We start from the raw sequence: 12,729 nt of genomic DNA on the forward strand, positions 1-12,729 counted from the left end.
CACTTGGCATGGACGCCCTCATCTATAAGACATCTAGAGAACAGATGAGAGTTAAGAGTACAAACACATGGTCATGACGTATTTCAAACTTTTCCAATAGAAACTTCACCCTCAGTGATTCTGAATGCAAATAGTGTAGTTTCATTTTCCTGCTATGCAAAAAGGCTGTGGCTGGCAGTCGTATGGGTGGTGTGTGTGAGGCCTTGGCTAAAGGAGTCCGGAATCACTGCAAAGGCCATGTGGAAGAACTCAATTGTCCCAGTTAAGCATTCATGAATACTAAACCAAACCTTGAATGGAACATTCCCATCTGAGCTTTCCTTCTTGTAAAGTTCATCCCCAGTTCTGCAATTCATAATAACACAGCTGGATAAAGAGTAAAGAGTACTCACATTTATATTAAATCAAAAAAACACAGAAAAACTGTGGAAGTGTTTTTTCTTCATCTACTCCTTTTTAGCACTCATTTCTAACAAATCACAGCATTTTTATTTTAAGCATGATCACAATGATGTCAGTAGCTGCACTCCAAATGACAACAGCCATTAAAATATACATCGTAATATTAATATACATCCACACAATAAAGCATGTTATGGTTAACAGTTTTTGGTTAATCTTGCTCAATACAGATATATAAATGTCAATCACTTTGCTATGATGTAGATGATTTGATTAGAATCCTCCCTTGTGCGGGACATTCAAACTTCATGTACTCCACACACCAGATTAGCAGGCACTGAAATATCTGCAAACAAAGAAAAGAAACAACCAACTGTCAGTCAGAAGGAGAAGTGGTGCCTACAAGCAATACATTTCAATCACCTCTGTGTCAGCATGGATTTCAGTTTGACTGTAGAAGAAACTCTTTTTTGATACCTATCTTGTTAGGCTTGGGGAGATTCAGGTTATTCATGATGTCCACAAACTCCTCCAGGCTCTTGGTCAGGCGTGGGTTAAACTTGCGCTCCTCCCCGACTGTAGACGCCGTCTGACCTGATACACGGAGACAGACACAGCTGAATATGTCATCTACAGTCACCGTGGTCTTAACGTTTACCAGATGTTCAACTTCACTGATCAAACAAAAGGAATATCACTTTAAAAACATGGACAGAAATCACATGGTGCTGGCAGACACACAAACAAGTGATGTGTTGTCCGTACCTACTGACAGATAGCGTATGCACTGATGTACAGTATCGGCATGATATACTGTCTAATATGATTTTAATGCTGTATTTTACAGATTGTGGGACTGGCAATTCTCTACTCTTGTGTAACTTTATATAAATATCAAATAAACAGTAATAAGGGAAATTAATGAAACTAACAAGGGTATATTATGATTATTACAAAAGGTGTATCTAAAAAGCTTAACTTGTTTATATTAGCATTTGCACAACCAGTGTGTCATAGCAGTACTGGTTGCTAAGGGTGAGGAAATGCTGGCAAAGGCTTTACAATACTAAATTTGTACTTCAAATCTGTCTATTTGCATAACCAGTTTTCACACCAGTGATTGTGACATATAAACATTCAGATGTGTGGGTTTTCAGCCAACCTAAGTAGTCGTGCGCTGGGTAGATGAGGCACTGGTCAGGCAGGGTAAAGATCTTCTGATGGATTGACTCATAGAGCCTCTTGGCGCAGCCTGAATGAGAAACATATTACAGAGATTACACAAATCCAAAAAAATAAAAATAATACAATGCTGCCCTCTTGTGTTCATCTCACAACATTACAAAAATAAATTCTAATATAAATATTTATACCCAGTGTGTGAACGAAAAATAAAAATCCAGAAAAACAAAATATTTGACATGATATTATTAGGACAAAGTAAAAGTGTATGTCTACCCTGCTGAAAGTCAGTCCTGCCACAGCCTCTGATGAGCAGAGCGTCCCCAGTAAAAGCCATGCTCTGATCCCCTGACACCAGCGTCGTGCAACCATCAGTGTGTCCGGGTGTCTCTCTCACAGTCAGATACTAGCAGGTAGAAGGGACAAAGGTCAATTGAATGCATGTAAAAATTATTTTATCAAGCAACATACCAGAAGAGATCGGCACTATATTTCAGTTCACATTTCAAATGTTCAAATGAGTGTTGTATGGATTGATCATATCTGATGTAATGTGTTACACATCCTTCTTACATGTTTTCCAAAGGTGATCTTGTCCCCCTCTGTCAGGAGTATATCTGCAGAGGCACCACTGAATTTCGAGATAGCACTCTTCAGGCCAACCAGTCTTTTCTTCATCAGCCCAGTGCTTGTGATGTGGTCCGCATGGCAGTGGGTGTTTACTATCAGAAAAAGAGGAGTCTTTTGACATGAGTAACCAACAATATACAGTGTACAGCTGTCTATGTGTCTGGCCTAACTTAGATCTTAGAAATTACGTCTCATATAAACACACAGAATGTAGATGTGAGTTTATTCCTGGGCCATAAGAAGCAGGCCTATAATAATATCTCTGGATCAGTTATTAGTATCAGTTATTATAAGTTTGCCCAGACCTATTTGTTGCAGTAGAAGGGCTAAAATGGTCAATTTAATACAGTTAATAGGATAATATGCGTGTAAATGTATTTAACAATGAAAAAGATGGGTAACATATTTTCTTAAGTTGTCTGAACTCAAGGAATAAAAATCATATCTATGGCCCAGCCACAGTTGGTTAGATACCTGCCACTTTTAGATTAAGCCCCAGTTCCTGTATGAGCTTCAGGTCCCTGTCGATGGTCTCCAGTACAGGATCAATGAGGACGGCCTCCTTGGTCTCTGCGTCTGCCAGCAGGTATGTGTAGGTGCTGCTCTCTGATTCAAACAGCTGAACAGAAGAAAAAAAACAAGTTAGGGCACAGGAATGACTCAGCTATAAATTACAAAGTATGGCAACGGCTGGTAATGATGCACGTCCGCCCCATCACAGTGCAGATAGTGTGTGTTTGTGTATGTGTATGTGTGTCAGATAGCGAGGGAGAGGAAGAACCTAAGAAAGAGATTGAACAGATTATGATGTGGAGCTACAAGTTCTCCATAATGCTTGGAACAACCTATGTGCCAACTATTCAAAATGAAACCTTTACTTAAACACAATCTAGTTGACAAAACAATCTCAACTCACTTGTTCTCGAGCTTTTGAACATATTGCATTGTACTCATAAGCAGATTAGATGTGCTCAGCTGTCACATAAACGTAATATAAATGTTCAAACTTTTAATGACGATTGCGTGATTTGGTCGACAACTGTAGGATAAGCGAGTAAGCGCACCTTGAGTTGAGTTTGGTTTATCAGCTGCTGTTGCCAAGGTCAAGAATCAACTGAATTAAAAACATCTCTCCTCTGTCAAAACGCTATTTCAGGATAGGGACAACTCCTTTGTGTCCAATGCAGTGTCACCATTCATCAGCAATAACACTGCAGTTCCTCTGTTATTATCAAACGTTTTTATTGCTAAAACACTGAACACTGTGAAGACCGAGCACAGTAAGGGATCTGTTTGTCCGAGAAACTCCACTACTGCTCACAGAGACGCATATCACAACTTAGATTGGCTCAGTTTAAACAAATTACAACTTTGAACGCAGCAATAGTGATAGTTAAGCTAACGGCTAACTCCACCGAGCTAACTTCCTGCTAGCTAGAAGCAAACATATTTATAAACATTGCTACTTTTTCGTTTTGTGTGGGGCCGTAAAAAAATAACCCCAACCGAAACAAACCAGCACATTGTTGTTGTTGTACGTTAATGTGACCCTACTTGTCTGAAGATCAGTCCTTCGGTCCATGCCATCCTGGAGCAATACGTTCTGATGGTCGTTCGCAGCGGATCAGCGCCAGTACCTAAGCCGGGATAGAAGCGCCTGCTCTCGGCTGCCGTATAACTCAAGCTCTCGGGGTTTGTTCGGAGGCGAAGCGTGACAGCCAAAGCCCGCTGAACCGGTTTCACTCTGTTTATAACCGAGCACATTGTCGTTGGTTTGTTTTTTTTTCCCGACTGCACAACCAGACAATTATCTCAAATGAGATATGCTGACAACCAGTAGCGGCACGTAGGCACCCGAGAGGCTGCAACCGCGAGCAGGCAACGATATGCAGCCGTGCTTCCCCCGAGCTTATGCCAAATAATGTCCTTACAGGTAAACTCTGAGTTTAGCTGTCGTTTGGAAGCTACAATCTCACCCTGTGTGAACCTTGAGGCTATAATCGTGTCATAGTGTCCTTCACTTTTACTGCCGCTGTAACTGGTGCCATAGCCAATGTTTGCGCTATTGAGCAAAAAAAAAAAGTGAGTTACTCCACTGGAGTCATGCCGGTCAGGTCTCTCCACAGCCTTAAACAGGTTAGTTTAGGTATTACTGCACGCACGCGCGCGCCCACTGCTGTCTGTTGCAGTGCATGCGCATCATTCACACGCTATCACAGAACACGCGCGGACACGCTACACACATACACATAACAAACTGCAGGCTACGTGACTGTTGTCATATACTTTATCAGACAGACTCATACCAACAAAACTAAACCACGTTACAATGCAACATAAAAAAAATCCGGTCACCTGACATATAGAAATGCCTTTTTTAAGGGGCGGGGGGAAGTTATATTAAGTGATTAAACTAATATAAAGAAGTAGGCAGATTCTCTGTGAATTAACGCTCTCTTCTCCCCTTTACTATGGTAAGTTATTAATAGTTGTCAGATGTATTGATACTGAAATAATTGTTGTTTGCAGACCTATGTATTCCCATGATGGAATAAAGCTACCCTCCCCAATGTTTTCAGTGTGTGTATTACTTGACACACAAGAAAAAATGGAAACACAACTTTGAAATAAAAGAGCTTGACACGAACTAAAAGAGCTTAGGTCTTCAAACTATATTTTGACACAAAGTCCCTCTATACGACAGGGACTACAAGATGGAGGATGGTGGACTTGTCATGACTGTTATTGTACTTAAGTAGTGCAAAATTTGCTATTAATCAAATTACAGTCTCCGCTACACTATCTCAATCATCTTTGGCTTTATGTGTAGATGTTGGGCCTTTGTAACTACTGTTATAAAGTGTATGGTCTTCTCTGTATTAAAAGAGCCCTGAGATAACTGTTATCATAATATTGTAGTGATCTTTGTTCATTTTATAACCAACAACAAAAGCAAACAGATACAGGTGATTGCCGTCACGTGTCTCAGTTGTAAGTGTCAACGATGGCTGTGGTCGTCTTCTCCAGTTGCTCTGGTTTGTCCTGCAGCAAAAATAGAGAAATGAAAATGCAAGCATCAACATAAAATCTAGTTTTTTACATTTGCATGAAGGAAATGTATTTAAATTTATAGCATCTTTAGAGTGCGTGTTTCAATAAAGAAACCCAAGTTATAAAAAGTTACAGTATAGGCCTTTCGTCTACAACACATGTACAACACATGTACAACACATGGCTTTCAGTGGCCTCATTCAGCACACCTTACTCCCCGTTATTTGTTACTAATGCAGCTATTGTTGCCCTCACTTGAGCAAATCGCTGAATGGTTTATTGAAAGGTGTCAGCATTGTGGTGTGTATAACCTGGGTCGATCAACAGATACTGGGAAGGATGAACATTGATGAACACATTCATTTTTTAAGCAAAAAAAAAAACACTTCTCCCACCTGAAGATTTTCTGTTTTTCTTTGTTTAATATCATGATATCCTGAATATGTTTGGATTTTAGATCCTTTATCAAGTAAGTAAAACAAGACAGACAATTTACAGACCAAATTGATTGACTGAGAATAGTTGGCAGGACCATTGACAATGAAAACAACTGTTAGTTGCAGCCCTAAAATAAAGCTTGACTGACTGTGATCATAACACATTAATAAGGGGAAAGACAAAAGGGAACAGACATGGATATTACTTTTTACTGTACCTCTATATATCTTTCAACCCAGGGGATCAGTTGGGTTACTCTACTGTAGACGCCTGGTTTATTTTCCCGTCCACAACCCTCTCCCCAACTCACCACCCCTGCCAGCCTCCAGTCCCCACTGGCTGTCTCACAGACCAGGGGTCCACCACTGTCCCCCTTAAAACAGATACAAATCATTTAATGAACATTTTAGATCACACATCAAATGTATACCCATTTGAAGTGAAAGTGATTCAGGTTGCAATTTCCCCACTGAGGGACTAATAAAGGATTTCTTATTCACCTGGTGATCTATTGTAAAGTTAAAAATATATAAACCTATGTTTTAAGCTGGGTTTGTGAGGAGATTTTTTGTCACTGGCTATATACCTGGCAAGAGTCCACTCCTCCATCCATTGTGCCAGCACAAATCATCCGAGGAGTTAGGTATATGCCATAGACGCTGGGGTGTGAGCAGACGGATTGAGCTATTACCTTGACCTGTGCCTGCCTTAGTTCGTTTGACACAAAGCCTGATGAAAAAATAAATAAAATAAATAAATGGAAATTAATAAAATACTAGACAGCAATTGTGATGTAAAAGCATGAATCACTTGCAAAGTGAGAAGCTGTTTTAGGCCTTGCAATTGCCAGGGGGAACCTTTGGGTGCACGAATGAAGTCTTCTTTTCACTTTGTGTCATCAATTCCATTTTTAAATCACGCTTTTCAAATATTTGTATTTCACAACTTCTCATCTGCAAGAAGAAAACTGAATGAAAGTATATGTTTTTAAATTTAATCAGTGTGCCATTTGTTGTCTGATTTCAGTTTTCTTTCATGTTACTCCTAATGTTTGCATACTGTAAAATTAGTATTTATTGTTTCTTGGGAAAAAGAAATGACTTGAATAACTTGAAGGTCTTGAAAAGTCCCAGATTGAATTATTAAGCGTAGCTGGTGGAGTCAAATTATTTTTAGGTCCCCAAAAGAACCATAAAGGCCATAAAGATCATGGGATGTAGGAACAGCTGAGAATTTGCTTTTATTTAAAATTATTTCAGTGTGGAAGGACTAAGACGATGGAAGAACTGGGACCACAGATGGTGCTGTCAGGTACAAAAAGCACAGTTAGAAAGGGTTTGTTCATGGTAACACACCTCCTTCATTAATATATCCCCAGCCTGTGATCCAACAGGCTGCTCCAGGAGGAAAGAACTCGCTCAGACGGGGTAAACAGACCGGTCGCACTCCACCTACAAACAGCACACAGTAACCAGACTGAAACATAATCTTATCTTTATAAGCAAGGTAAAGACATAAAAGTTATCATACAAGGTCCAACTTCCTCTACATACTAGGAAAGTATGTGTCACTTGTTTTACTTACAAATAATTAACTATTTATTAACTGCTGATAAAGTGCTTTTTAGGCATGATTTTGGAAAAGTGCTACAGCTAAACAGTTAATTATTACTAGTTAGGCAGTAAACATATTGTGGGTATACATGTTGCAAAACAGAACAGATGTGAAGAATTTGTATTTCAAAATAATTTGTGTTTTCATTTTGGCAATATTACAGTGATGGGAAATACCCCCCCTCCCCCCTCCCCCCCACCCCAACCCCAACCCCAGAAGTACTATGATCATTGCAAACACTGGAGAATAAAAAATAATAGATGGTGAAAACAGTGAGTAAAGAGAACAGTTTCTTAGCATTTGCTGCAGGTATCTGACTACTTATCATGTTTCACCACATTTCATACAGCATTAAACATATTTCCAAAATCTGGTAACCATGTCGTTTTATTTAGGATTAATTTGCAAACCGTATAATGAATTTGAAATAGTAATGGCTTGTTAATAGACATTTTAGAAATATCTGTATTGGAATAGTGAAGACTTTGTTGAGTTAAATTTAACTCACTTTAGAATAGTTGTTTTTCTTGTGTTTTTCCTGAGCCCAGCTGACAGATGGAGCCAGATCTTTCTTACCTCTCATGTCTATGTCAGTGATGGTGCGCAGCAGGCCCACGTCATAGTCGTTGTTGTATGTGTTGAAGCGTGGGTGGTAGAGGACCTGCAGTGCTCTATAACGTTTACCCCGAGAGCTGTCTGCGATGTTTACTGTGTCCACCACCACCAGCCAGTCAGCCACTTCAACCATGTTGTTCCTGCAGAAACAGCAGTGTTACAGAGACGCCTGTGGTCTGAGTTCAGCTCAAGAAGACCCAGTGTGCACTGATGTTTCATCAGGTGTGACTGTCTACTATGTTGATGCTGTTTCTAGTACAAAGTATGTGTTATTGGCTTAAATAACACAAAACAACACTATAAATCAGTGTGGAAAACACACACACATATTTCTTGTCCAAATGCTGAGCCCAGAAAACTGTATATAATTGTAATATTGCTCTGTCAGGCACACATTGTTTTATGCAGGTGCATTGATTCCATCTCAAAGTGGCTCTGTACCAGGTACAGAGCCATGAAAACACAAAGCCTTTGACAGCATTGTGAGTTCTCAGCAGGGAGGACATGACACTTGAATGATAATCCTTAAATCTACTTCCTTTAATTGCAATTACTTTATATAACTGCTTAAAAATGCAAGTACATCATAGTAGTAGAGAGCCCCTGCAGACAGATTTACAGATTTTTACCTGTTCTTGACCTGAACCTAATCAGTTCATAAACATGGATTTCACTCAAACTTGACCAATGTGGTCTTAATTTTCTACTAAGAACTGTAGAAACACAGATGTGGTATTAGCTGTGGGCGTCTAACTTTGAGCTCTGTGACTGCACTACACTTTGTTTCTACCTAAACTCCTGACCTTCATACCCCATGTCCACCTCTTACTCAACAAAGCAGTGAGCTGCTGTGATGATCCAGCGAGGGGAGATGATGGCACCACCACAGACATGTTTCCCTTTCCAGTGCATGCTGACCTGCCAACCCCACTTGTCACGGGCCGCCAACGTCCCCCCAACAATGCGTCGGCCATCACTCACCAGAACTGAGCAGTCTGGGTGTGAGAATTTAATTAAAAAGGCAAAAATATTATGTGAAACATGCAACAGCACTTGTAAATCTGTACAAAGCTGTCCACACAGACTGTTGAATTCAGTCAAAGTATAAAGCAGTTTAATATAATGAATGATTGTGGTATTCCAGTAAAACCCCTTCCATGATGAGGATATTAAACGTATGGCCCTAACTGCCAGACAGCTGTTGGATCTCTAATTATCATCTTCTGTCTGAGACAAATAAGCAGTGAATTAGAGTGAAAGATTAAAATTACAACCCCCACAGACCTGCATGTTAATCCGTGTGATTTTTGCATTTCTTTTTTCACCTGCGCTGATGTTCCCTGTCTGGTTCACTGGATTCTTAGACAGAAATGGAACGTGGGTTGGGACACTGCAGTTCCCTTTTGTGCCACAAGGAGGAGGAGATTCACCTGCCTCAGAGGGAAATACCAGGAACTTGACTAATAGGAAGAGATAAGAAAAAAGTGTAATGACACAGTGAGATAATTTCTGCTTATTTTATTTGAATTTGATCCTCCTAATATGTATGCTTAACATGAACTGAAAGAATTAAGTATTTACAAAACAAAATAATTATTATAAATCTGTTCTTTTGTGATTTGAGTGGTAAACATGTGAGGACATGAGGTGAAGTCTACAGTTACTGTTTTTACCTGCTGAATGCAACGTACTTATGGTGTATTAACAGAATTTCTAGCAAAAATTGAGTCAGTGCATGAGAACCTGTATAAAAATCTGATCACTAATGGAGACAGGTAAAGCAGTTTACCTAACAGAGCGGAGGTGATGATAGGGATGATGATGATAGGGAAGCTCACAATCAGTAACAAGTCACGAGGTGAACAGGCTTGAGACTCTGCATCTACAAAAAAACAAGAGAACAAATAAATAAATCTTTCAACAGTAGAGAAGAGCTGCAAGGCAGATCTACTCAACTTTCCTCATTTTTCGGCCCAGGATTATTGAGCTTTAGAGCTGCCTGCTGCAGCTGCAAATAATGCTATGAGACCAGCAAGAATGAATCAAAACAGTACATTTATGGATATTCAGGTGACAAACAGATACACAGCACAAAATGTATGCATAAGGCACAACACAGAGAAAAAGAACGTCTCATGGCAAAGGCATGTTGTAAATTTCTTAAGACACGAGACTGAGATGGTCAGTGTAGTGTCCAGAGGCAAGCTGCCCGAGGATTGTCGGGCTGGCGCTGTTTAAAGTTCAATCACCAAAACAGTTTCTTCAGAGGACCTGAGTGAACTGAGGACACTCCCATATTATGAGGTAAAACATGAGCTGCAAAAAAAAAGTTGAAGTCAATTTTATGCTTGACTGATATCCACCTGAGGCGGATGAGCACCGGTGTAAAGTGGAACCTCTCAGCAGTTATTGATAAAAGCCTCACAGATGCACTATGCGGCAGCAGTGGGACTGAAAGTGATGTTATGCTAAATTTTAAGGTGAGTGAATTGTGAACTCAGGGAGGTAATTTTCGCTTCTCCACCTAAAAGAACTTTTCAGTTTGATGCTACATACTGTCACATGTGCTATAAATTTACATTATAATAATATATACCAAATGAAAAAAGGCATGACAGGCAATACAGTGTGTGAATCTAGGCATTTGCAAGTGCAACATGTGGGCCTCCTGCACTTTGTTAGCCAGGCAACTCATAGTTCAGATGAAAAAGACCCTCTCCATACTATGTATTCACAAAGACATTATTCAGTATCTCAGAGAAGACAATAAGGGTCCAAGGGTCTGTTCTGAGATTCTGTGCAATTTGGCTGCCTTTTTTGACATTGGTGGAAAAAAAGGGAGGCAGAAAATGTAACCCCGTAATATGTATAAACTTCTGACTGTTGCTCTGTGTTTATCAGTCTTTTTGTTTTCGTTTTGTTTGTTTGTGTGTTTCTCCTCCTCCGCAAGTGTGTAAAAAAATCCCAGATACATGGGATTAGATTGGATACAGTGTACTGTTTGTGCTTTGTATGATGTGAAAATCTTCAATAAACAGAGCTTGATCAAAAGAAAAAAAAAAGCAAAGAAAAACTGTTCCTTTACTGGAAAGAGAGAATAAGCTGTTAAACTGGGCTTATCTTCCACTGCGTGGCTAAAGCTGGGACAGAGGGGATTGACTAAAACAAATGATAGAGAATGAAAATTAAACTTTTGATTCTTTTGATTCTTTGATTCTTTTCTTTTGATTCTTCCCAAATCCTGAAAACATAAAAGATCAGATTAGGGAAGAGTTTCATAGTTTAATGGAAAAAAAGAGGGTGAGAACTGTTCAACATGCTGCACGGTACTGAGTTACTAAATGGTGTGATGTACCAGTATCATTTGGAAAGTAAAATGCCATCAATCTAACCCCCAGCCCTGCTAAAAGCTAACCTGCCTACATCATTATTTATCATTAAATAGATCAAACTGTTCACATGGCTGACATGGTATCAACAAAAAGCACAATTAAACTGACAAATGACACAACAGAGGGTGTAATTAATACTCTAAATCTAAGAAAGACCTCTGGGGAATGATGAAACATTTTCACCAGTGGATAATGAATTTTTTTTTCAATTAGTTAATTGTGATGCAATCCAATCTGAGGTGGTGTGAGAAATCCCAGTCACCACAGCCTTTGCCTTTTAAAAAGACATCATGATCAATAGTGTCAAAGGCCAGTTTGAAGTTGAATAGCAATGAAATAGATTTCACACCAGCATTATCCCACATTATGGTGTGATTACCGAGGCTTCAAACAGCGGTCTCAGCACTCTGTCGTTTGGAGGTACTCTGAGAAATGTTATTGTATCTGTCTCTGTATCTATTGTATCTAAGAGCTGATAAGAAACCACTCTTTGGATAGAAGGCAGAGTTGGAGTCAGGAACTGTGGCTCTGTTATTTTCTAGAGGCAAATGATCAAGAGAAGCTGAAAAATACCAAGTATGAAAAAATGTGTCCAGCAGTAAGAGAACAGGACATACCAATGATTTATCTTTAAAGGGGCAATGTGTGGGAATTGACCAAATGTCAAATTCATACTCCAAACAAATAGTGGCAGAAAGTTAGGGTGTCCACCCCATAATAAGAAACCAAAAAGTGCACTCTGGTCCCTCCTGCCCTCTCCCCATCCCCTGTGCTATAACTGGAGTGCATATGGGGACAAACCCTGGCGGGCTGGTGGACCATCAAACAAAATCCAGTTTTCACCAGCCCTCTTTGTGTGCTTGTCATTCAAGGTGCACATTCGAGTGCGCTAATCTCAAAACTGTTATTTCTTCACATTTTATTAAGAATCTTAGAAAATTTTGTCTTGTCTTAAACTGGAATAATTACATATTGCCGCTTTAAGAAAAAATGCCTGTGTGTCAAATGAAGCATGACAATAGGTCACTGTATCAATACGATCTCAAAAATGATGGAGCAAAAGTTTCTCTAACACCTCTGAAGAACTGGCGAGGCAGAAAATCACTATATAATATAGCAGGTGGTGAAATCTTGGGCCAAATCTTTGCTGTTTATTAAAATTACAATAAAGGATAAAAAAAAACATCAATTGAAAAGATAAGAACAGCCAGAGGAATGGGATGTACCGGCCTGGCTGTGAAGAAAAAGAACCTAGATGGGTGTACAATAAAATAGTCACACCACATCTTAATGATTTGTTAAGATATATATAACTTCTCACGTATAGACTGTGGCCTAGGTATTTTTGTTTTAAGACAGAGATTGAATAATTCATCCACAGAGATTAATTATCTGTAGGCACAGA

General features: G+C 39.4%; 1 protein-coding gene across 1 annotated transcript; it reads right to left on the reverse strand.

The window, feature by feature from the left end:
- Nucleotides 1-378: 378 nt before the first annotated feature.
- Nucleotides 379-4,310, reverse strand: ethe1 (ETHE1 persulfide dioxygenase). Its single transcript, XM_041045195.1, has 7 exons — nt 3,769-4,310; nt 2,689-2,833; nt 2,158-2,306; nt 1,861-1,990; nt 1,565-1,654; nt 880-996; nt 379-748 (listed from the first exon to the last, which is right to left on the reverse strand). Exons 1-7 carry the CDS (start codon nt 3,976-3,978, stop codon nt 702-704), a joined length of 888 nt encoding a protein of 295 aa, XP_040901129.1. The 5' UTR covers nt 3,979-4,310; the 3' UTR covers nt 379-701.
- Nucleotides 4,311-12,729: the final 8,419 nt, after the last annotated feature.

This window comes from Toxotes jaculatrix, chromosome 8 (assembly GCF_017976425.1).
Source record: "Toxotes jaculatrix isolate fToxJac2 chromosome 8, fToxJac2.pri, whole genome shotgun sequence".
In the NCBI taxonomy this organism is placed as follows: Eukaryota; Metazoa; Chordata; class Actinopteri; family Toxotidae; genus Toxotes; species Toxotes jaculatrix.